Consider the following 26,121-nt stretch of genomic DNA (forward strand, 5'->3'; position numbering starts at 1 on the left):
CTCACTGTTTGTCAGATGAACTGGCCTGAATCCAGTCAAGTCCCATCATTAACCAGCGCTTAGTATTCAGCTGGTGTTTGCATTGGTGGTTCCGATGCTCCACTCTGCAGAGAGAAGTGTGACTGGAATACAGCAGGGCTGGATAATACTGGTGTGTTTGATTTAGTAAAATAAGTGAGCAGCTGTGACTCAGCATTACTCACATAGTTACACAGAAAACATCAGAAAGGGCTCGACGCTAGATGAAATACTGAGTCCTTGTCTCGCTAAATGTATTGAATGAGTAAAGTTGGTCAAAGTTTGTCTTTCTTTTATGATCAGAACTTTAAGAGATGAGTTTTTTATTGATTTGGCTGAAGCTGATCTAATGTACAGCATCCTTTAAAGGTTGCATGTATATTGTACTGTAGGGTCATTTGTATGGGCGGCTCAGGCTGTAGCATCCTACAGGGAAAGGGAATTTTCTTTACAGAGGACTGTCCTGAAACCTTTCTATTTAATAGTTAGTCTCGTTTAACAAAATTACATGCGCATGTTGTATTTTTTTATTCGTCTTATATTACATTTTTAATTTGCGGTATTGCATCCTCTGCCCCGAGCATTTCAGTAATGGATGGCTTCCACTGACGTGAGTTATACTGGCTCTGTGCCACCCGTGTGTGTGTGTGTGTGTGTGTGTGTGTGTGTGTGTGTGTGTGTGTGTGTGTCTGTCCATTGTACCGGCGGTTGATGGCCGCTATCGTCCAATTAAAGTTTCTAAGCTCTGTTGCTTCTCTGATAGGAGGTGAGCCAAGGTAAAGGAAGGGAGGAGCGCTGCTGCAGCCTCACTGCACCACTCTGCTGCCTTGAGCCAAGCCTTCTGTTTGTGTGTGTGTGGTCAAAAGTGCATGTGTGTGACATCTCTGGCTTCCTCCTCACTAAAGATGCACCATGACTGAACTGCGTGCGTGCAGCAGGCGGAGCGTCTGGCTGCGTGAGGTGGACAGAACTGGCAACAGGAGGTAAACAGGAAGTAGGAGCAGAAGTAGCAGCAGAAATAATAAATAATGATGATAGAAATGAGCCTTGGGGTCTTTCCCTGCCTTGACTCTGCATCAGCATCACTACACCCCCCCCCCCCCGCCCCTCGCTCTCTTTCTACCTCTTTCTCCGAGGTTCTCCTCCCCTCCCCTCTCGTCCCCTCCTCCTCACACATATGCTCCCACACGGGGGATGCCTGAGCCGACGGAAGTCCCGATCAGAGTGGTCTGACTGCTGAGACCTCAGCGTGCAGGTCTGTGCGGGAGTTACTTAGCAAACATTGCACTGATGAGAGAGGGCGAATGCACATGGACACGGATTTCCTACAGCCCCTGGACCTTTGCCAGGACCGGTGGAGTCAGGGACTACCCTACTTTATAATTATGAAACTGTCAACAAGACAAGGATGATGCTGAAAGCTGAAGATGAACGTGTGCATGGAAAACAAGTAAAGCATATTCTACTCAAATCAACTGGTTTAGTTGTGCTGTCCAGATAAAAGTACATGGTGCCTCCCAAGAAGGAAGATCTTCCTACCGCCGGACTTTAACCGAAGGACCGAGAATCACCTGAGCGATGGAGCTGCGAGGGCTCCGCGGGCCGACGGGAGGCCAGGACCTGAAGGGTCAGGGGTTAGGGTTCAGCATGGGAGGCGCCGCACTTCCAGCCAGCTCCATCATCACAGCGGTGCAGCAGCAGGACTACTCAGCCAGCGTCTGGCTTCGCAGGAGGGAGAAGCTGGAACATGTAAGTGATGGAGGGTGGATCTGAATTCTCCCTCCATGCTTTGATTGTTTAACACGGCAGGCTGATGCATTTTGCATGAGGGACACTTCCTGTTATCGATGGAGGAACACGCTGTTCCTCGCTTAACTCAGTCCATGTTTGCACCATTCATCAACGGCTTCTGTTATCTGGTAGAGATGAGCTATGAGGTCTCCAGGAGACTCGGCGCTTGCAGGTGAACGGTATCATTATTCTACACAGAGCTTAAAGGTGTTGATGTTGTGATGAGATGTTGTGTTGGGAGAAGGTGTGCTGAATATTTGATGCTGGAGAGGCACCGAGCCACGTCCTGCTCCTTAAGCTCGTCTGCGGATGATGAATCAGCCTGTCGCCTTTCTGCACCTCCACACACACACGCACACACGCGCACGCACGCGCACACACACGCAGCAGACACGTAATGCACAGACTCACATGTTTTACAAACACAGTGGGAGCAGACGAAGAACCACACCCAACCGCACACACACGAAACTGTAATATTACATAATGGAATCGACATTAACGAAACAGAAGAGCGGCTCCGCTGACAGCAGGTGACACATGTGGAGTGAATAGGACGGGGACGCGATAAGAACACAATTAGAGACAGAGACAACGATGCAGGGAGGTCTCAGTCAAGCTGCCACTTCACATAAATAACCACAGTCACTCAACCTCCAGTGACCTTTAGTCAGCAAATGCTTCTGTCACTAAACTCTCTGACTGAACGCAGGCCGAGGAACGCACGCGATCGCAGGTCGATGAAGATCGGTCGGTCTGAGGTTAAAAGAAGAAAGAGACCCTTTAATTTGATCTGTCTGTGTTACGGACGAGGGTCAAACTGGACTGAACAATATTCTAACACACACACTCACCACGAGTGGGAAACAGGCTACAATGGCCACCAAACTGAACTGGGAGAGAAGACCCAAATGCAACGACCCACAGACAGGACTGACGACAAATGGTTTAATAATAAAACATACAGAAAGGACAACACAAACTAAGGACGCTGCGACTGCAGGATAAGCCAGAAACAAAAAATGCAAACTAACACATAAAACTCACAGGTAAAACAAAAGATCACTGCAGAGCAGGAAACTAAGTAGCCATACTAAAACACAAAACATGCAACCAACAGTATCCAACACAAACAGTGAACAAACACACAAACCTGGACAGAGCACGATGGCACGGTAACGAGTAACGAGTAATAAGTAACAAGTATGAGTAATGCACCAACAAAGACTGTGCACAAACTGAGACCTTAAATACCAGACAAGACAGGTGAACCCAATCAAACTAATACAGGAAACACAAGACAGGAAACAAGGACACAAGAGCAAAAGGGTGAAACCAGGCTGCCCCTGGTGGCGTGGAAGCCGAGTCACAACAGTCTGCGAGGAAACAGACGAGCGCGACCTCCCATAGAACTCAGAGCAGAGTCGAAGCAGGTGTGGACAGGGACTGAAAGGGGACGTCTTTCAAAAATGGAGGGATAAAATGAGACGTCACAGACTTTGAACGAACTGTCTACAGGTTTAAAGCGTGACTGTACATTTCCAACCATTCACAATCAGATTAACGGTGGCAGCGATGACGTATCGCTGGCGTTTGGTTCCAGCTGCTTTGGAACGACTCTCTGCAGACGCCTCGGACAGATCTGCTGCTGTGAGCCGAACTCTGGGTCAAAGCAGGTCCAGTCCCTCATGAATTTTGAGGGGGGGGCCGCGTGAAGCAGAGTGCTGATAACAGCTTCAATTCCATGGCTGTGCTGATGTACAGACCCAAGTCTGTGGTAATATTAGTCAGAGGCTCTGATGGATATAGACCCAGCTTTGGTTCATATCTCAGACTGATCATGGTTTTAGGGACAAAGAGGAGAGATGCTGAAACATGACTCACTTCTTTAATTACGAATCACTCGTGTATTTTATTTACTGGCCACTGAATGGATGATTAGAACTGATTCCATGAGTGAAACGGTCCTTTGGAGACAGGCAGAAAGCGCTGTTGTTCCTGTTGCTGCTGTGAAAATCACATCAGATCTCGCTGCCAGGAGAACACCTTTTAGATGTGTGACTGGTTCGTGCAGATGCCTTTGGCCAGAAGCTTGTTATCATCCATCACCTGCGCTCATCGTTTAGTTCAATACAGAGATACCAACTTAATTGATGCTCACGGAGCTTGGCTGCTCGTCCGACGTCCTGGCTCACGCTCAGCCTCACTTTACTTCACTCTTACTTCAGCAGCATCTTCACTTTGAGCCATGACCTCTCGCTTTAATCAAAGTTTCCTCCCCACTGCTCACTGCTGAAAAATATCCATCAAACACAGATGGACTCACTAAAAATCCCTGCTGCTTGTTACTGGCTCTGGGTCCAGAGGGGAGTTTACAAGGTGCAGTGTGTCTCAAAAGCCATGTCACCAAAACACACGATGGAGGTAAAGATGTGATATGTGACGTGAAGTCTAGTACTTGACGTATTCCTTCAAATACACAAAGCAGGGGCCACGTGAGTGTTATACTGTCCTAACGTGACACTGTACGGTGCATGGATGTGTCGTATTGTAAACTCAATCATAACATAAGCTGCAGTACCTGCACTCTATGAGCAGCAGAGGGCGCTGTTGGCTAATGTGGCAAATGACTGGTCAGACATCAAACAGTGACAGTCAGACATTCAGAGAAAATATGATTTATAGCGTGCGTGCGTGCGTGTGTTTATGGTGAAAGGCCACCTGGAAACAAACTGCTATTTCCAGGTGAACTAATTGGGCAATTAGCTGAACTCATTGGACTCAGATGAACGTTGTCTTAGAGGGAAGGTAATGTTTTTGTCATGAAAATCATGGGAATGTCAGGGGGGATTTAACCTCCTCCTCTGCACTCTTAGTTCATAAAACAAGATTAAACAGGATTTTTTTGATGTTGCTATTTCCTATCCCAGTTTAATATCCCTCCCATCTTTGTCTCATCATGATTTGACTGCTTCTTTATTGAATTTCACAGCGAAACAATTTTTACGCTGGAAGCTTAGTGCACTCTTGTGGTTCAGACCTTTCAATAATGTAGATGAAGCTGAGCAGAGATCAAGATGATTAGGGTTTTAATGCTGGAGCAACGTTTCCCTGTGTGTGAGGACCTGAGCCGGATTTATCAGCTAATGTTTTATAAGCGGGTCTCTTCTCATCCTCTGTGTCTGTGAGCTGTGTTCCGCCTGAGCCTCCAGGTGGAGGCACATCTAATCATCAGCTTACAGTAAGTTACTTTAGCTTGAAAACCGCAAGGTGCTAGTTAGTAATATGCAAGTGTCCTTTGAAACTTTGTCAACTTTCCCATTCCTGCGAACGTTCTGTACCTTGTTTTCACACCCTTGGGATCCTGCAGCAACCACCATCTGCTGCAGGTACGACTTGTGTTGGTACCCATTGAACAGCTGGCGCCGTGGTTGAAACCATTTAGAGGCTGGTGCATCCTGACAGCGAATCCCAGCAGAGCAGAGCAGCCGCTGCACGCGTTCGGCTGCAGACACATTTACTGTTTTATAGTTAGTGCCTGAAACGTCTGAGCAGCCGAGATGAAAATTCAGTGAAATATATGACACGCGTGCATCTGAAGACACAGCCATCAGACAGTGACAGTGGTGGTGGTGGTGTATCCTAAATAGATGTTGGAAAATCATTTAAAAAGCTTATTGTATTTATATAGCCTGTCAGTCAATAAACAGCACCCCCTGCTGGCCGTCCATCACCAGTGCACAGCTGCAGATGTGCTGTTTAAAAGATTTACTATCCCCACTCTGCATCTGAACCGGGAGCTGCTCTGAATTTCAATTCGCTTCCAACATTGTCACTGCTCCCTAAAAAAAGTGTGAAGTTCAACATGAACTGTTCTCATGGCGTCTGTGCCAGATGTAACTGAAAAGATCAAGCCATCATCGCTGTACGCAGGTAGGAAATCCAGGAGGAGCACGAGCATCTCGCTCTATCACACGTATCACTAGGATTTTCATATCAATGCACTTCTTATTCAACAAAAGGTGTGTATTACATTACATCAGGCAGCTCACTATCCCCACAGCAGGGGGAGATGAAATGATAAAGAAATGCACAGACACCAAATGAAACAGGAGGAGAACATCCATTTCTTCTCCTCCTCCCTCTGTCTGTGTCCATGTGAGAGAGCAGAGAAATGTGAGCTTTGTGTTAAAGGGAGGGAGGGAGGGAGAGAGTGGAGGGAGGGAGGGAGGGAGGGAGGGAGAGTCAGAAGGCGGGGGACCAGCGCACGATACTGTGAGGCGAGAGGAGCGCAGGGACGTGATCCTGAGAGGGAGGGAAGGGACAGGAAACACCAAGAAACCAGAAGGAGCGAGGGACAGTGTGGACGCGCAGAGCGAGCGGGCGAGCGAGCGAGCGAGGGGCAGAAAGCGTGAGGATTTAGGTGCGAGAGCGTCCGTTCAGACGTGGGGAGAGCGCCACTTTCCACACACACCTGCATTTACGGAGGCCAACACAGCCACACATACACACACACACACACACACACACGCACACACACCTGACTCCAGGGGACGCAGCACACACACACACACACACACACACTTCTTCAGAGCCCATGTGCAGCAGGGTGGACCCGCCGCGCAGGGATGCACGATGAAGGTGAGACACTTACTACAGCTCTGTGGTGTTGTCATGAGCCGTGTGCGTTTTTCCTGCTCAACGGACACAAACAGGTTTCTCACTGTTTTGTTGCTCGGGCGGCGGACGTTGTGTTGATGTCCTTCCTGGACTCGTTTAGTGCCTGATTCCAGAACGACTTGTGAGGCTGTGTAACCGATCATGGGGCTATTTCATAAAAAGGCTGACACAGTTTTGTGGTTCCGTCATGTGTTAAAACCTCAGAACAGAACTTATCACAGCTCTTTCTCATCTACTTTAGCGAGAGCAGAGACAGGAACGCTGTTATTATGATGAACCTCTTTATTTATCTGTATTTTCTCTGTTGTATGATGAGTTCTGGTGAAGGTGGGTGGCGCTTGTACAGTATATGGATTCTGCGTAGTGTATTTAAGTTTGTAGTGAAGACAAGGGAAACGTGATCACTCAGATGATGCAGGGCGTCTGAATCACACACCCACGGACAGAGGATGTTCTGAGTGATGAGTAGAACATGGAGCTGTGTCACTGAGGGCTCCTGCCTGTTTTACCCTCGTCTGAACCCTCAGTTTTGTTTACACGCATGAATCCTGAGCTCTAGTTTCACCTAATGGATTGTGTGCTCTGGTAAAAATGATACACAACAAGAGCTTTCTGCTTAAAACCAGGCTCTGACAGACAAAAGCAAGCGATGCTGGGGGGAAACCAGTGACACCTGGTAGTGAACTGGTCAGCTCCCACTGGTTGTTGGAGTGAATCTGTGAGCAGTGTTTATAGACTGTGACCAGTCCCATCATCTTCACCAGCTATGAATCCAGTGTAAGGCTTCTGTGCACTCTCTCTCCCCCCGCTGGTCGTTGCTCTGTGTCTCTGTTGGTTTTGGTCTCACGGCCTCGTGACTCTTTCAGCACAGAGAACCTTGACAAGTGGACTGCTGGGCCACGACTGAGTGCCACTAAACTCGTGCTCGCTGTAAATCGGCTCAGATAGCGTCGATGCGCCTGGTTCACGGGAACACGCTCCTTCACACATGCAAACGCGCCCAGAAGCCGCCAGGCCACGGTGCAGCGCGCCCGCATAGAGGGGAGCCCAAAACACCTGAGGCGGTCGCTATGGCAACCGCACCACCGTGCTCCCGCATTAGGCAAAGACAGCGGGACGGAACCAGTGGTATTTAATCAAAGGCGGGTCATCGTGGCCAGAGCCTCTCCGTGAAGTGGCTTGTTTACACGGAAGCCTTTCGTTTGGATTAGCTGAAGTTCAGGGTCTGGGAGCAGACGCTCCTTCATGCGCAGCGACTGACTCTGCTCCAAACTGTGCTCTCACATCCCACAAGAATGACTGCAGATTCAGTAGAAGCGACTACTGCGACCTCAGACTGGAGACGTGCAGTTTTAGCACAGAATTGATTTCCAAACGGCTGTGTTTCTCCTGGTGCCGCCGCCGTATAGTTGATCAAATGCATTTGGAGGGTGGCGCTGTTAAATATACACTTCATCAGTGGATGAAAGTGTTTATTGTGGTGGCGTTTATATGCTAATCTGGGCATTTTCATTCTGAGGTTTCACGTTATCCAATAAACTGGACTGAAAGAAAAGGGAGGAGAGGCCGTCTGAGCTGTCACTCTTTCCAGCTCCAGGGTTTGATATTCTCCCAGTGTAACACATCAGCATTCAAAGCAAACCGGCGTGACCTGTTTGTTCTACAGCCAGAGGCAGAAACAAACATATTGACAAGTCTCACAGAGGAAAAATCTGAAAAGCAGGAATCGAAGTCTGTCTTAATCTGAAGCCGAGTGTTTGGCCGCACTCTGTGTGATTCCCTCGTTGTGTTTGTGGAAGCAGCCGCCTCCTTCAGTCGGACACACACACACACACACACACACACACACACACACACACGCACACACACTTCCTGCAGCTACTGAACGGACACGTGATCCATCACGCGGCGCTAACAAGGTTTCAACCAGGCAAAACAAATGCCACCTATCAGAACACAACAAGATCATAACTGAGATCACACTGTTTGATTTATGGAAGAATAAATTATGGATGCACCCTAATTACATCAGAAGAGAGCTGGTTGTTCATTGGACGGCGCTAAGTTTCCAGTTAATAGCCGTTGTCCGTCTGACAGATGAGATGTTGCTGAATTCATTGCTGTGGTTTTCACAGATGTGAATAGAGCGTCTTATTCCAGAGTGTGCGTTGCTTCTTCTTGTCCTTGATTTTTTTTTCTTTCATCTATTCACTGTGCATCAATTCTCATTAAGCTTCTGTCACTGGGCAGTGGACGTTCTGCTGCCTTCATTTATAAATCACAGATGCCTGAGATTCATTAAAAACGCGTGCTGCTGCTGCATTTTGTTCTGGATTTTCACCAGTAGCTCCAAATCCGAGTCCGGTTTCACCGCTCGTCATCATCAGACGAACTAAACAGAGATGACTCAGTGTCACAAGGCTCTTTTTCATTAGCTCTATAAGGTTCCAGCAGGACCAGGTCCAAACACTTGTGCTGTTCCAGTAAGTCTGGGTTATAAATGTTGAACTCATTTACTGCAGACAAACTGGAGACCTGCACTAGTTCTGCTCCATGAAACGTTGCTGAGAACCCTGTGAAAGGTCACGGTGAGGTTTGCTGTGTTTTAGCTGCACTGCAGATCCAGTCCTCAACAGCTAATCTCCCTGTCCCCGAGGTGATAACTTTACTCAGCCATAAAAACAAGGAGCCAAAGAGGTCTTGTCCTGCATTAAGTTTGATTGTTCCTAAAGCCCTGTGTGGGAGCGACATGCCTTTAACTGTCTGGAGACTTTCATTACGTTTATAATGGGAACGGCCGCATTTGATGCTACTAATGTCCTCGCTCTGCCCTAAAAGCCCTAAGCAAAACACAGAGGAGACGGAGAACTGAGCCCCCGTTTGTGAATCCACGCAGGCCACTCCCTCATTCATTCATTCATTCATTCATTCATTCATTCATTCATTCATTCATTCAGTGTCTGTCCTTGTTTGCTGTGCTTCGGCCCGTGGCTCGTCAGGGGATGGAGCCTGAGCAGCGCCGCTGGCAGAGCTTTAATCAAACACTGTTGGTGTGTGCGTCCGTGTGTGTGTGGCCGCTGGGTAAAGCATCACTACGCGCCCGTCACGCAGCATCCCGCTGACTCGACCGCCGGCCGGGTTCCCGCCGAGCCGTGGCCACGGGACGATCAGCGGCGAGGAGAGAAACGCAGAGCTCTGCACAAACGCAGAGTAAGACGAGAGCGCAGCAGCGGGTCGCACTCAGTCCGTGCAAAGCACACGCTGTCCTGTGTCCTATGGCTCCTTACGCCCACGGAAGCATGAATTACCTGTACCTCAGACTAGCTGTTATTATAAAAGTAATAAGGATCTTAATTTGACGACGAGGGACTCCAGGCCTCATATCTGCATAATTGGGAGAGCAACATTAAAATGGATTTTGGTTTAATACCGTTTCCTTTTGCTGCACCCGTCCTGGCTGCTTTTTCCAGCTTCTTCTTGGTATCTTGAAGTTAGCGCTGAATAGCTAAAGCTGCTAAAGTAAAGTGACCACGAGTATCAAACTATGCTAACACACTGCAGGACTCGCTGTCTTCCATATAATATATAATAATATATGTCTATTGAACATTAGTGCTGTACGTGGATGCGAGTACAGTAATGGCAGCAGGCTCCGCCCCCGTGTCGGCCGAGCCACGCCCCATCTCTGCATGGCCCCACCCCTTCTCCACCTGGCCCCGCCTCCCTCTCCAGCTGAGAATGACGTGTTTTGTATCATATTCCGCAGCCCTTTATGCAGAGGAACTCTCATTTATTCCTCTGTCTGAGTCTGAGTGAACCCCACTAAAAATCAGTGAAGTGTTCCTTTGACTTTTTCCTTTCCTTTTGACTGATTACGGAGAAACTAACTGAGAGAAGTTCCAGATGAACGCCCTGCGGCTGTGTCACACGCAGGGACTGGGGCGTGGCGGGCTGTGGAAGGACGGAGGCTTGATTGGGAGTTAATGGAGGGCCCGCGTCTCATCACGTTCAACATGGCGCTCATTTCATTTCCGCGAGACTGTAATTGACTTATTGATTTTTAGGTCCCCGTTGGGATTAATGTGCAACAGCTGAATTAAAGAAGGAGGGAGGCCTGAAACGAGCGCAAGGTTAGGAGAAGCTTCACAGCTCGTATGATGATGGCTGCAAGCAGACGCACTAAAGTTCCACTTAACAGAAAATCATCTTGAGGTGCTTTGGACACATGCTGATAAAAAAGTGTGTTTTACCTTCACATAGGTGAAGACTGAAATCTATGCCCTAAACCATTAAATAACACATACAGGAAAGACTTCAGCGACATGTGACTCCACCACCAAACACTGTCGCCCGCCTGGTGATGCAGGAGGCCGACGGGCTGTCAGGGCCACGCACGCCGCAAATCCGAGTCATCCGTACAATGACTAACAGAGTCACACTTCGCTTTATATTTGATGGTGACAGATTAATCACGGCCGAGCATCCAGGTCCGTGCCAGCTGCTGTGTGAGGCACGACGTGCTCCTCGTCCTGGTCCCGTTCTTTACAAATCACCGCTGAAGCGCCTCCTCTGGTCCTTCTGTCGCCACGGCTCACAAACACTTCTAACGCCACATCCTCCGTTGAAGGTCGGCTTTGAGTGTACAGTGCCATCCAAAGGGTTTGATGCCTTTAAATAATATTTATCTGTGTGTCAGGACCTAAATTATCCAAATGAGATTCTGTTGGAATTAAGATTTGCCCTTGTTATTTATTGTACCATCACCAAGTTCCTAAATTGCTGATTACAGCCATTGTACAATCATTAACAAGTCAAAATTGGCTGAGGCCCATTTGATTGACTGCAACCCTTCTCAGTAGATCACAGAAACCAATCTGCTTCAATGCCCTCTGGATAGAAAAGCACATCCGTCACAGCGGCTCTGCCAGTGAGCCCTTCAAACGTCAATTACTCTGCGGCCGAGCCAGCAGGTGCGTTCAGCAACTGCAATCCTAAGTTATGGTTTTCATCGCTTGTGAGATTATTTTGGTGCGGGAAGCGTCTGCGTCCCGGCCTCCTGTGTCACAATCTGACACGGCGGATTAAAGTGCGTGACGGATGGTTTCAGCGGGCCCGCGGAACCATCTAATCTAATACCCCTTCAGCGCCCGCGGTCCCGGAGAGGGACCGGGGAATGGATTTCTGGCTGAAGCTGCAGATGGAGAGACGGCGCGAACGGCACCGTTCCCATCTGAGCACGGACTGATGAGGGTGCACGACTGTCAGAGTAAATCTGGGAGCGATCGGAGCCGCTCTCAGACTCAGGCTGCCACCAGAACCGCGATGGATGGGTCCGCCCTCGGCGCCGCAGCAGAACCGCCTCTAATTGACACTGAAGGAATTCGGTTTCGAATGATTTCATTTTAGGTCGCGAGCCGCGAGAACAGGGACAAAAATCAAACGTCAATTTATTTAGAAGCGAATTGGATGAGTTCACACTCACTGGTGAAAACTTAAGGAACTATAACTGAACTTCTAGCGAATCAGCAGAAATATATTTTTGTCAGTTTATTAACAGCACGTTGACTCTAAGCATCTGACGCGCTGAGAGCAGTAAAAGGAGTTTTGTGACTCACTCTGGGTTCGTCTGAAGGATGATATTAAATGTTTTATGGATTTGCTTTTGCTCGTCAGTGTTCCAGACCGTGTTGTGTGTGTGTGTGTGTGTGTGTACCTGTGTTAAGGATGGATGATGTTGCTGTTGTATTGATTGACATCAGTGATGCTGTGTGGAAAGTGCGATCCAGTAAACAGGAGCTGGTGTTGAGCCAGACGTCTCATGCGCCGCACGGTTCCAGCGCTTCTTGTTTGCATTTGGTCTGTAATGAAAGTCCCATCCTTCATTTTCAGGTCTTGTGAACACTGTTTTAAATCACGTCTGAGCTGGCAAAATTGAAAAGCAGCCGCACATCCCATAACAGGATGTGACCGGAAGCCAAGACGATAATAAAGAACTGAGGGAGAAACAGCTGATCATAACAGAAGCTCAGGATGGTTTGCTTGTCTGTGACCTTTTCTCAGCTTAAAAATAATCCTTCAGTGGTGCATTATATATTTAAGTCTAACATAATATATTTAAGCCCAATATAAACAGTAAATTTACTGTTTATATAAATGAGGTTTCTAGTAACAGCCCCTGACATCAACACTAACACAAGAAGATCCACAATCGCACAGGTCTCGACAGAGCTGTCAAACAGACTGATAGTGGAAAATCTTCATGGACGTGCGGCTCCAGGCTTGAAGCCGTCGCCGGAGCCTGCTCCCAGAACCGGGCCATCCATTCCTTTCTTTTATTTGACCAGCGGAGTCAAACGGAGACGATCACTGCTTTTTCAAATTAGCCAGAGATGGAAAAAGGGCCGTCGGCCAACCGGCCACCGCTCCGCGCAGGGATTCAAAGTCGGCCAGACATCCTCTGTCGTCCTGCAGACGTTTCCTCGTCTAAACACTTGATCCTCAGTCCTGGATGACTGAGACTCTGCAAACGTGAGCCCTTCGCCTGCACGCGCCTCGAGGAGCGCTGGGACCGCTCAGACAGACGGAGAGGGAGCCGCGGGAATGCAAAGGTGAGACAGGATGAGCTGAGCATCTCACACAGAACCAGAACCACTGCTTTGCTCCTCGGGCCTCGCCTGGATTTAACAAGTGCTTGGAGCTGAAAGGCTGGAGCTGCAGGAGGAGTAGGACACAGGGTGAAGACACCGACCCAGACAGTAAACACGGTGATAATGATGATGGACGCAGCTTCATGAAGCCGGTCTCAACCCAAGGACAGAAAGCAACCAGGCAGCGTCTGCGGCTGGAAGGAACTATTCCCACAGAGTTCCCGTCACTGACGGAGCGTGAGAGCGCTGACCTCCTGCCGTCACAGTCTCCTCCCCTGACGCGCCCTCATCTCCATCACACTGTGGCAGCGGGAATAATGCTGCGACGGGAGCCAGACCGAGGACGCCTGGAGAGGCCGGCTGATTGATGCCAGTCAAAGCAGAACGCAGTGACTGCACTTCGTTGGTGGTAAAATGCTGCAGCGACCTTGAACTCCGCAGCTCTGAATGCTTTTTGACTTTTCAACTCACGGAGGCGCTGTTTCGTGGTCGATGCATCAGAGGAGTGACGGCGTCGTCCCTTAACACTGTGCGGCATGAACACGCTGAAACGAGCGAGGCCTTTAAGTGAACGGCCGTTAAAGTGATTTTTGGTCCGTAGCAGAACGTGTGTGAACATCGTCCATCACCTCAGAGTACACAGACTCTGCAGCCTCGGTTTATGGATACACACACCAGAAGGCGGTGCAGAGTCCACATAATAACTGAAAGCAACACTTGAATGCTCATTCCTCATTTACTGTGTATATGAGAGGACATGAAAACGTCTGCACACCAGAATCAGAGAGAAATATAGGAATCCAATATGACCCACATACCTGGGAGGTTTGGTATCAAAGTCCTGTTGCTATATTTATGCTGTTCAGCTGGTGAGCGGCGCAGACAGACGCGTCTGTGAAGCCATTGTTCTTCGCTGCGGTGGCGCTCACATCAAACCTGAAGCGACCGGACGGATGAAAGCGTTTCCGCAGCATCTTGTTCACCAGCCGCTGATGACGAACAGACGTCTGCCTCTGAGTGGCTTGTTTCTGCTTCCATCCACTGACCCACCTCTCACAGACTCTGAGGAGCTTTTTAAAACAGCTGTCACGCAATCGCACTAAACAAGGATTTTAGTTATTACTTCAGCGCCAGTCGCTCACGGCAACCGTGGTGTTTTCAGTCATACAGCACCAGATTAGAAGAAACAGACAAAACATTTGCTTTTCCAGCTGCGTCCAAGCTTCACGACGACCTGATCGGTGAATAGTAAACGTTTGCTGTAAGAAATCACGGCGTTACTCATTTGCAGACGTACGGGTTCGTCCTCTTCACTGAGGGACTATTGCATTTAAAGAAAGCCATTTATAAACTGTTACTATGAGACCACTTCCTGTAACAGCTGCTGTATTGATCATAACTGTGCTGCACATATCAGCGCAGACGCTGACTCTGACCTCTTCATATCTCTATTAGCCTCATGTGAGTGCTCTCCCGGTGGGCCTCAGTCTGCAAATGCTTTGACTGCAGTAAATCTATAGTAAAGGGGTCAAGAGATGAGTGACAGCTCTGCTTTCACCTCCATCCACTCTGCCGGTGTTTGCTGAGGAGGCTTCAGTTCACGGCAGCAGATGTTTCCTCCGTGGACACATGATGCTGTGGCTCTGATATGAGGAGGAGGTAAATGTAATGGTCCAGAAATGCTCCATCCTCCGTCACACATCAACTCAGACAGATGCTTGTTTAAGCAAGTGTGACACTGAATGCATCAGCATCCACTGAGGGGCACTTCTTCTGGCTGGTACACTGACTCCATTACCTCATCAGAACCTGCTGTACCGGCACCAATGTCTGCAGTGAAGTAGTCAAGGTTTGACTGATCTCCATGTATGAGTGCGAACACAGTGCACTCAGTCTTTACTTTAAGGTAAGTTTAAGGTCTGTGATGACAAGATGAAGAGGCTGACGTGTAGTCTTCCTCTCACGGTGACCTTTACATCCCTCTCATCCATGAGGGGTCCTTTGGATTTGACCCAAGTGCCAACGGCTAAAAATAAGACCAAAGAAAAACATGTTTTCATTTATTTCCCATCTCAGGCCTCTTCCCCGTCCTTTGCTCCCATTTTGAAAGTCTGAACTCAAGGTCGCCCGTCCTGCGTCCTCTGGACCTTGTGAGTGTGCATCATGTCATGACCTGCTGAGGCGCGCATGAATCAGGAGACGTGACAAGCGGCGCTGCCGCCAGCCAGAAGCGGAGGCTGAGGCACTTTGGCCTTGTTTTCACACTACACTAGGAAATCAATGTGCTTTTCCCTCTCTTCCTTGCAGTCTCAGCAGAAGTGCATCGTTATATTCGCCCTGGTTTGCTGCTTCGCCGTGCTGGTGGCGCTGATTTTCTCAGCTGTGGATGTATGGGGTGAGGATGAAGACGGGATTACGGAGGAGAACTGTAGCAAGGAGTGCAGGTGAGAAGTGCAAATATTAAATCAGCGCGATTCAGCAGATCCTGTTATCATCTCTGTGCCCTGAGGTCATTATAAAAGCTGCTTCACGCCAGGCCCGGTTCCCTCGGTTTGGAGTGTGGACTGATCAGCAGTCACTTGGCAGCTCCACTCTCCACATCCCACTGGTTTCTCCTCATCACACTCAAACAACTGAATGACTTCCCTCCTCTCTCTTCCTCCCCAAATGAACCCTTTAACATCCTTCCATAAACATCTTTCTATTCCACTTAATCCCAAGTTGCCGAGCTCAATTGGGCGCCTTGGCTCTTCACGAGGACCTTTAAGGACTGAGAGTAGAATGAGGGATAAATACGAGGCTGAAGAGCGACGATGGAGACGAAGTGAAACAGATGGAAGAAGAAAAGGGAGGAGGATGTAGTTAAAACAGATAAATCTGCTTTCATGGGTTTGCGGTGTAAAATGATGGGGTTTGTCGTCAGGTCAAAATTGTATGTTCACATCCATTAATGGGACGGATGGAACCCAATGCTCACATGGATTAGCACATTTCAGCCATTGCCATTTCTTAAAGCAACGGGTCACACTTTGAAAAGTGATTATTTTAAGGTGAAATCCAAGACCTTTGGTCCTCAGCAATGTAATTAGAGCAGATTGGTCCAGGGTGGTGCTTCACATCCATTACTGAGCCCCTTTCTGAACCTTTCGTGGCCCAAACAATGAGTCAGCTGCTTGTTTGTGATGCAGATTTGCCTTTTATCTGTTTTAATGAGCGCGGCCGGTGCTCGTGTCCCGCGTCTCGCTGCTGCGCACAATCAAACGCACGTGGCTTTTTAGCTCCCCCTTCGTCCTCTGTGGATAAACAGCTGCAGCTCTGACTGACAGACAACAAGACCGCTCCCGGGCTTTACAACGCCGTGGAAAGCGTTTAGGTGCGTGCGTCTCATGGTGTCCAGATGCCGGTGGGCGTGTGGATGGAAGTGCCCGGTGTCAGTTGGCTGATGAGCAGGTTAGTATTGATCCACGCTCGCATGGTGCAGGGACATAATTGATGCTCGGAGAACTTGACCTGCCTCATCCCCAAAATGTATGTAGCTTTTAGCACCTCACAACAACCGGCTCCACACTAATACTGTTTAAAACAGGCTCCACGGTTCCCACACACGAGGAATAATTAAAACCATAACTCATTTTACATTTGTCTGTCATTTAGGCTACGGCTGAATAATTGTAATTAAATGTTTTTTTGCTGCTTTCATTTGTCAGTCAGTGTAACATTAGATCAAATGAACATCTCAGTGACTCAAAGTCGAGCTCATGTGTAGTGAAGTGTGTTCACGCTGGCTGCAGCTCCTGCCCTGCCCATGTCCATGTCCCCCCATGTGGCAGCTTGTGAGAGGGCGGATCATTTATATCAGATGTCAGACGCTCAAAGTGCCACAGCGGCACACGCACACGCGTGTGATCGGCCGTATTACACACGTTATGCAAACAGGCTGCGGCAATTTAATCTCACGTTCACTGTTTACTCAAAGTGTGTCAACTAACTAATATATTATCATTAAAAACACTCCCAGTACACTGTGGGAATCTGTTATGATCACGATACCAACCTCTGCCTCGCTGCGAAGCACATCTGGCTGTTTACGCTACTCCATCATTCATCAGACCTCGCAGGCGCTGGAGTGGACAGAGAGGGATTCTCCCATAATAAGCTGGCCTCCTGTTGGCTCCCCAGTGTCTGTCTTATTAGCGATGGATGCTCCACGCTCTGCAGACCGTCCTCCTCTCAGCTCGGTTTCACACTGCTTCTCATTTCACTCACATGAAAGTCTCGTCGCTGAAAACAGGAGCCCTGAATAATAATAAGAATCTCAATACAGCACGGGTCATGTGTAGTTCTGATGATGTGTTAACCTATTGATTGGTGTTTCTATGGGCAGGGATAGTGGTGAGTGCAGAGGCTTTGCAGTTTGCCCCTTTTTCACCTTCCAACTCCCGACTTTTAGCCAGGAATACGTTTCTATGTTGTGTGTGAGCTGGCAAACTGCCGCTCAATGTGCTGCGAGTACATTATCACCTAAAACACATGCTCCCGCCGCTGTGCCCTTGAGCGAAGCGCTTGCCAGGCGCCAGGCTGTCACACTTCGGCTGATCCCTGTGCTCTGACGGGTCGAAGTGTGAAATTACAGTCCTGTGGATTATAATTATAACTTCAGGAAAGGTTTCTTTCGATTACGTTAGATCGAGGACAGTCAATACTGAAAACGCACAAGCAAAACAAATCCATAGAGTCATTAAAATGGTTTCATAATAGCGACTACCATCATTTGATCAAATGACGCAATAGTTATTTTGAAGTGGAAAGTTTGAAGCTCCATCTTAACTACTGGCAACCACTGATTCGTTCTTCGGATTCACACATTCAACCTCACAAGCTTCTGCTGCGATTCACACTGAATTCGTTGTAACACTCGCATTTTGAACGTCTCAGCTGCTTGTTCCTGGTGAGCTTCACTGCACCCTCTCAAATCCCAATGTCTGAGCCAGATACGCAGGACGTGTCGAGCGCCGGAGCCTGATAATAGCTTGTTTCCGTGTGGCTGCAGATCCAGCGCTGCCACAGCTAATTCAATCATGTTGACTCCAGAGGTAATTTTCATGCATCCTGGTGGGTTAAAATGGGAAGAGGAGATACATTAGAGAGCTCTATTAGTCACAGTGAGCCAGAGGAGCTGGCATTGAACCAGCGAGGAAACCTCAAAGTCGTGTCTAAACATAAAAAGGACATCGGAGCATTTTACATCTGATGGATGACAAAAAACCTTAAGAGCCACGGTAGTCTGCGTTACACAATCAACACAAGCTTAGTAGATTTCTATTTCTCTGCCTCACATCATGTGATCTGTGATCTATGTGTGTGTGTGTGTGTGTGTAGTAGTGCAGGCCGTATTAAAAGCTTAAGCAAATACAGCAAAAATGAATCACCTTCTGCTGACTGGATGTAATTCAGGCTACACTGCTGACAGCTCTGCACATCAGCCTTCAGTTACGCTCAGCCCCCGTCGGAGGGGACCCGTATGCAATTTAATGATGCTTGAAGGGATCTAAGGGCACATGTTGTTTAGTAATCTTGAAATCTCTCATTAAGCTAATGATCCAATGAACGTGGAAGCAGGGAGCTGTTCGTTAATGTGTCATGGAGGAGTCTTAATTGGGGGAGAACGAATAGAGCCTAATTATTATAATAATTTTGCCACGATGACAATCACATAATTGTTTTGGGACGACCATAAAGCTCAGCGTTTTTCCATTAACAGCTCTGACGTGACCTAATGATGCTTTCACGGCTTACTGTGGCTTCTCCCTGCATCATGTTATTTTCAGAGTGGTGCTTGTGGAGAACATCCCGGACGACATCTCCTTCCTGGAGAATGGCACGTCCCACCTGCCTCTGTCTGTGGGGCTGTGCAGCCTGCTGGACCAGGCCATGCGGGTCGTGGAGATAGTTTCCCCGTTGTGGCTCCTCAACGCCTCCGACAGTGAACCCAGCTCCAGACAGGTACAGCACCAACGGGGAACTGACTGTGGCATTTATGTCAACCATGTTTCTATTTTAAGACCGATTCGTCACCTGCAAACCGATAAATGAACAAAACGTCCTGCAATTCACAATTTACAAGTACAGTTATTAAAGCAGCATCAGCAAAGTAATTACTACCTACTGCAACAGCAAACACTGACATTTAAAGGCGTAAAAAGAACAATGTCAGCAACTTAAAACAAGAAAATGTGAAAAGATTTCAGAAACACAAGACAACAAGCTTCCCTCACTTCGTCGTGACTGCTGACTACGTGCAAAAACATTAAACAGTGTCTGGCTTCACTCTTATTCATCACATGAGATGCTGCAGCACAGGTAAAATCATTGCACTTCTCAGCAGGAGAGGATAGAATATTTATGCCCGTAAGGGAAAATGCAAAAGAAAGAAAATGATGACTTGCACCATGGATTGTTATTAGAAAAAGCACAGGAATTCACAGTGAGCAACTAAATCAAAAAAGTCCCCCACAGAAATGTTTTTCTCACAGAATGAATTCCCTTTTGGTGTGGTCCTCAGGGCGGAGCGCTGCTGTCGCGGCTGCAGGGGCTGAAAGCTCGAGGAATCCAGCTGAAGATCGCCAGCGGCCTCTCCGGGAACTCCACTGAACTGTGGACTCTGGCCACACACAGTCAGCTCCCACCCTCGCTCTGTTACAGCAGTCTGTGTGTCTGTTTGTGTCCAAACATGCTGTGGATTATCTGTCTGTTTAGTCTGTTGATTCTTCTCGCTCCTGTTTGTCCCACTCTCGTTCCATCTTTCCCTTCACGTGTCCTTCTCGCGTCGATCCCGTTTGCTCATCCTTTATCGTCCTCGTCACCAATTTATTTTCCTTGTTGCTTTTTGCCGAATCCCTGCCCTGTGCCCACTCTCTATTGCTCTCCGTCCAGATGCTGAGGTCCACTATTTGAACACAACAGCACTGACCAAAGGCCACCTCAACTCGTCCTTCTGGGTGGTGGACAGGAGGCATTTCTACTTGGGCAGTGCCAGCATGGACTGGAGATCCCTGGCCACGGTACTACAGTAGCAAGATGTACAATGAGATGCACAAAACATGCTGCGAGGGAGCTTTAATCCCAATCTTGGCTCTGTAAAGATGCAACAGAATGAATAGAACACAATTTCAAATCAAACAAAAAATTAAACCACTTGCTTTTGTTTTGTTTCCAGCTTTAAAAATGGCAAAATCCTTTATTTATACAGACCAATATTAACAAATCGCATCATGATCACAGGTTGATGCATTTGTCAGACACTGAATGCGTTTTCCACTGTAGATGCAAGCTACAGTATGAATGAGTGGTCCATGCCCGTGTGGATGCAGGAGGCCATTCAAGGTCCTGGCATCTAAAAACAGAAGGCAGCCATTCTTTCACCTTGATCTCTTCATTTTTAAAGCTGAGATTCTTGGGCAGTTCATTACAGCAGAATTTGTTGGGAATCATTAGAGGTCAACATCAAAATAAAAAATAAAACTAGGCAAAGCTTTCTTAAATAAACAGTGATGGAGACGACTGCTGTGAATGGAATCATTATTTCCTAATAAATGTTGAACGGATGCCTTGTTTGTTGTAGAGGAAGGAGCTCGGTGTGATGATGTACAACTGCAGCTGTCTGGCCCTGGACCTCCACAGAGTGTTCGCTCTCTACTGGGGGCTCCAGTATAAGGACTTCATCCCGTCCTTCTGGTCCAAGCGCCTCTTCGCCCTCTTCAACAAGGACGCGCCGCTGGAGCTCACTCTGAACCACACCAAGGCTCAGGCCTACGTCTCAGTGAGTCACAGCCCAAAGCGTGGCAGCCGCCACAGCCCTGCATGCCAGTTAAAAGCTACAGCAGGCACTTCAAGAAATGAGAACCATGATCAGCTTTAAGTTAAACAACAGAGGAGCAAATGCACCTCTTACGACCTCATCCCAACTTTTATCCACTGTGGGACAAACCACAAAGCCCAGTACACGCAGTACTCGCTTCACACTCGGTGTGAAACCCCTTCGCGCTGGAGGTGACAGCTGTGGGTGGGAGAGTACATTTTTCATACAGGGTTTGAGGACACAGTGTCTTCTATTGTCATCTGCTTCCTAGACATGAGCGATGAAGCAAAGGAAATGTTGATTTGGCCTCCTAATATGAAGATAAGCACAGACTGTAGACATAAACAAATGTCACTTAAGGATGTTTTGATAGAAACACTTTTAATGGTTATTAGTACAATGACTACACACAGCTGTTTACACCCTTCTCTGTGTGCTTAACTAAAGAGCAGCCAATCCTCAACACTTCCCTCTTCCTCCTCAGAGCTCCCCAGACGTCTTCCTGCCCAGCGATCGTACCAGTGATTTGGAAGCCATCTCCAGGGTCATACAGGAGGCTCAGCGCTTCATTTACATCTCCATCATTGATTACCTGCCCCTGCTCAACAGCAGCTCCCACAGGTTAGAGCCCACACTTTCCGGCAGACATTCATCACTGAACTCTCATCATTAAACCCTGTGTGTGCTGTCTGCGTCGCTACCAAGGTACTGGTCCCGCATCGATGGTCTCATCCGAGAGGCTCTGATCCTGAGGAAGGTGAGGGTCCGTCTGCTCATAAGCTGCTGGGAAAACACTCATCCGCTCACGTTCAACTTCATCTGGTCTCTGAGGAGTCTGTGCATGGAGCAGGCCAACTGCTCCCTGGAGGCTGTAAGTACAAGTCCTTGGTGGCAATTCTGGATATTACCATCTACTATTTTTACCTCTAAACTTTACATTGTTATGTGTGTGTGTGTGTGTGTGTGTGTGTGTGTGTGTGTGTGTGTGTGTGTGTGTGTGTGTGTGTGTGTGTGTGTGTGTGTGTGTGTGTGTGTGTGTGCGTGTGTAGAAGTTCTTCCTCCCCAGAGCGCTGAGTGATGGCGGTCTGCAGGGAATAAACCACAATAGGTTTATGGTCACAGACAGAGCCATTTATTTAGGTGAGTTCAGTGTTTGCATTTTGTATTGTGAAGCTTAACACCCTTTTTAAAATGTGGGCGTCTAATAAAATAACATGATTTATTCTATACATTTATAATCTAAGAACCTTATCCTGGCAGAAAAGAGTCATGTACTAGCCGATCCCAGTTGCCTGATAAATAATTTAGGTTTTGATGGGCCATTTTTCTGTCTGTGTTGAGTCAAACACAGTATTCCCCTTTTGTCTCTGTGTCCTGACAGGTAACCTTGACTGGGTGGGAAATGACTTCACCTTTAACGCAGGAGCGGGTCTAGTGGTCAGTCAGCCCGAGGGCACGGAGGAGAGGAACTCCACGGTGGTGGAGCAGCTCAAGGCTGCGTTTGAGAGGGACTGGTTTTCACGTTACACCCGCTCCCTGCAGGCCAACAAGAGCCTTGTGTGCAACAAGCACCAGACCAGCATGCCGGTGCCAGTCAAATCCAGCCACTTAGGCAACAGAGCAGATACTACAGCCCATAATATTCAACCCGCACCCATCAGAAACAGGCACAAGAGCAGTGGACAGGCGTCAATTACAGGAAAACACTATAGAAATAGACAAGACATTGCAGATGGTCTGCTGCTAAGTATAGACAGTCATCAAAAGACGGGACAGGTCAAAATAAGTCACCGTGGCAACAAACAGGTTCAGACCAAAGGTGATAATCATAAGAACCCCGTGGATGCACAGGGCCAGTCCGCTGAGAGCAGCGGCAGCAGGGAGCTCCCCAACGGGCTCCTGTGACCTCAGGACGGGCTCCTGTTCACTGAGTGATGCTCGCTTCCAGTGTCAAACCACTCAAATGTCTTTGTAGCATTTTAATATTGTCATTTTGTAAAAAAAATGAAACAAAAGACTTGGACTTTAAGGAAAACGTGGTTTGTGGGACGTACGTGAAAGATCTCAGGAAGGAACGCAACGATGAAGCTCCGTTGGAGGCTTTAAGGAAAGAAACATATGGAGGAAACGCTGCTTAAAATGCACTGTAACTTACAGACTTGCTACTTACTTAACTTCCTTCTCTTTGCTCGTTGAATGCTCCCAATTGCCTGAGTATTGAATGTCACTTAAGCTGTTGGTGACACTCATAATTTATCACCCTTTAAACGGAGCATCACACCTGCATGTCTATGCAGACAGAGACAGAGGAAAATGTACAGGTGTTCCAAAGCAGAGGACGCACGGCTCTGCTTGTTGTTGATGTCGAAACTGCGGATGCTTGACTTCTCTTGAACTTTAGACAGAACCTTTTTAACTATAATCAGTACCTGGGATCAAGCAAACCAGAACCACCTGTTTATATTCCAATAATTACAGTTTTAACTTATTTAGATTGTTACTTCTACGACTGTAAAGGACTTTAAATCCCGACCCTCTTCAGAGAACTAGCCTCTAGCTGAGCGTCTAAGGAGAACGATCAAATCATATGCACCATATGATTTGATGGATTAATCTTAATGCCACAAGAACCAAACACTACCAAGTATTAACTCAACCAAGAATGGATGCAGCAACGCTGCACAGCGACATGACACATTATCAGACAAAAAAACGTACATACATTTACCACATAAAATGTCACTGAAAAATTACACTCACGGCTGCAAGTTAACAGCAGTGGGTGAAAACCAGGAAAAGGGGCTATTGATCGGACAGCGGCCCTTATAGATCATCATCATACTGAACATATATCTGTAGCGTACTGTTGTAGGGCTGGCTGGAAGACGAAGGGGCCACAGGGTCTGTGCCGTCAGCCAAATCAATACAATGAATTTTTAACAGAGCTTGCAATTGGTGCAATTTAACCTCAAGGACAGGGGTGAGGCCTGGAATGTTGTGCCCATGACTGAATATATATATATATATATATAAATATATTATCTCACCGTGTGTAGTCAAAGCAAACAACATTACTGGGTTGTTAACAAAGAACAACATATTTGCCGCAGTTTAAGCTTGTAGCACCTTTCATTTGCATTGTCAGTGACTGCATGTTGGTTTGAAACCTTTACTCTTTCTACGACTTTCAGCAACAGTGTTTGTGGATTTATAATGTAAGAGGAACTTGTAACTTACAAAGCCATCAATGAAGAAACAAAAATTAATAATAACATCATGTAGCGGTAGCCAGTGATATCCTCAGCAGCATGTTATGTTAAGTGCTTCAATGTGAAAGTAGCACAAGTGTAATCAATACTTAGTCATTTAGCAGAAGGAACAGGGGAATAATTTAATTCTGCTGCTGAATTTAACTCAGACAAGACAAACTGCATCGGGCTCCTGAGAAATAATTACAGACTGGTTCACTATGGTGAAGTGGGAACGAGCTGACGCAGACGAACAACATTTACAAGAAATATATAAGAAAACAGGTTCTGATTCAAACTTTGCACAATCTTCAATAGGTTTTTTCTGGTCTTCTTTGATATTAAAGGATGTACCTTTGGGTTACTCAGACACAATAAGACATTTTAATTTGTCAAAAAGGGCTTTAAATGGTTGTGATTGTAGATTTTTAAATAATTATTTACACAGAGATTGATTGGCAGATTGATCAATGAGGAAGTAATCATTAGTCAAAGCTAAGAAATAATGGTAGAATTATAGAAAGATAGTTGTAATTTCATTCAAATTACAACTGAGTATTTTTTAATTCTATTTAAGCTTTTGCCATTTTCAGAACAGAATATAATGTTTAAACTTGCTGTTTGTTCTACAGGTTTGATAAAAGCCAATACACAGACTCTGTTCTGTGATCATGAAATCACTGAAACATCACTTGACAATCTGGTTGCAAAGGACAACTTCTGCCACCTAGAGGATGTCGAGAGCAGGAATATTTCTTCTTACCTGCTACAATATCATAATAATAACAGCAATTTGTTAGAATATGCTGATAGCGAATGTTTTTTTTTTATATTTGGTTATTTTTTATGTGGTACTAGGAAACAAAATAACAAAATACAAATAACACATTATAAAATAAATGTTCAAGTTGAATATGAAAACACACAAGGATGTAATAAGTGTTACAAGTGTTTCTTCACAGAAAGTTAGAAGAACAACAATACTGGGTTGTTGAAGAAGATGAGGATCGGCTTAATAATGATGTCCAGATATTATCTATGTATAACAACACCACACTGTGCTAATGTCAATTAGGAATCTGTCTTGGAGTCAGATTCATAACTTTATGCTGCTATAACCTTACGTATGATTGTCACACAGGAGCAGGAACTCAGCTAATGCACTCTGTGCCCAGGCCTTTATTTAAACTACTTGTTCACTGAGTGGCATGTTTTTAACATAGATTTATTCTAGTTTCGGGAGGAGAGATTGCAGATGCCAAGGTTTACAATATGCTACATGCAAATCATAAAATATGAGCAAAAAACTTCACCAGTAAGATCAAATAAAGTGCAGAATTTTCAGATGAATGCTCTGTAAAACTATATTAAGTAGCTGGATGTGAAGTAGCCACGACGTTAAAGGGAACGATGCTCGCTGTGAAAGCTTTTTGATGTTGCCTACCTTTTTTCTGTTTACATTTTCTGGCATGACTGCCGCTTGCATGCCTTGCCTTTATAAACTGTGCACAGTAGCTATAAGCCTTTCTAGAGACGACAAAAGGTGATAATAAAACCTTATATACCTTTAAAGATACAGAGGGAATGTATATTTATTGTATATCCTTGTTAATGCACATAACTGAAATATCCGACCACTAACTTTTTACTCTTAATAAAAAACAACTACTCTAAGCCCTTGTTGCCCGTGTGTGTGTTTGTGTTTAGATATAAGTGACTTGGCGCTTATTCCCTCAAAGGTTGTTAATTAAACCAAGGTGGCTTATCTCAGGTGTAATCCTGTGGCCTGAGTGGGCAGCTCCGTCCATCTCAGCAAAGCGTGGAAGCGCCGAGACTAATACCGGCAGCGCGGAGGCCGCTGCGAGCGTGGCTCCTCCGG

At 46.8% G+C, this 26,121-nt stretch overlaps 1 protein-coding gene across 1 annotated transcript; it reads left to right on the top strand.

Moving 5' to 3' along the window:
• Window positions 1–1,225: 1,225 nt before the first annotated feature.
• Window positions 1,226–25,916, top strand: LOC114870797 (inactive phospholipase D5-like). Its single transcript, XM_029175882.3, has 10 exons — window positions 1,226–1,767; window positions 15,444–15,580; window positions 18,965–19,139; window positions 19,699–19,810; window positions 20,070–20,197; window positions 20,758–20,955; window positions 21,479–21,615; window positions 21,700–21,865; window positions 22,044–22,134; window positions 22,376–25,916. The coding sequence occupies exons 1-10, from the start codon at window positions 1,597–1,599 to the stop codon at window positions 22,897–22,899; spliced, it is 1,839 nt and encodes a 612-aa protein (XP_029031715.1). The 5' UTR covers window positions 1,226–1,596; the 3' UTR covers window positions 22,900–25,916.
• The last annotated feature ends 205 nt before the right edge of the window (window positions 25,917–26,121 follow it).

Source organism: Betta splendens, chromosome 15 (assembly GCF_900634795.4).
Source record: "Betta splendens chromosome 15, fBetSpl5.4, whole genome shotgun sequence".
Classification (NCBI taxonomy): Eukaryota; Metazoa; Chordata; class Actinopteri; order Anabantiformes; family Osphronemidae; genus Betta; species Betta splendens.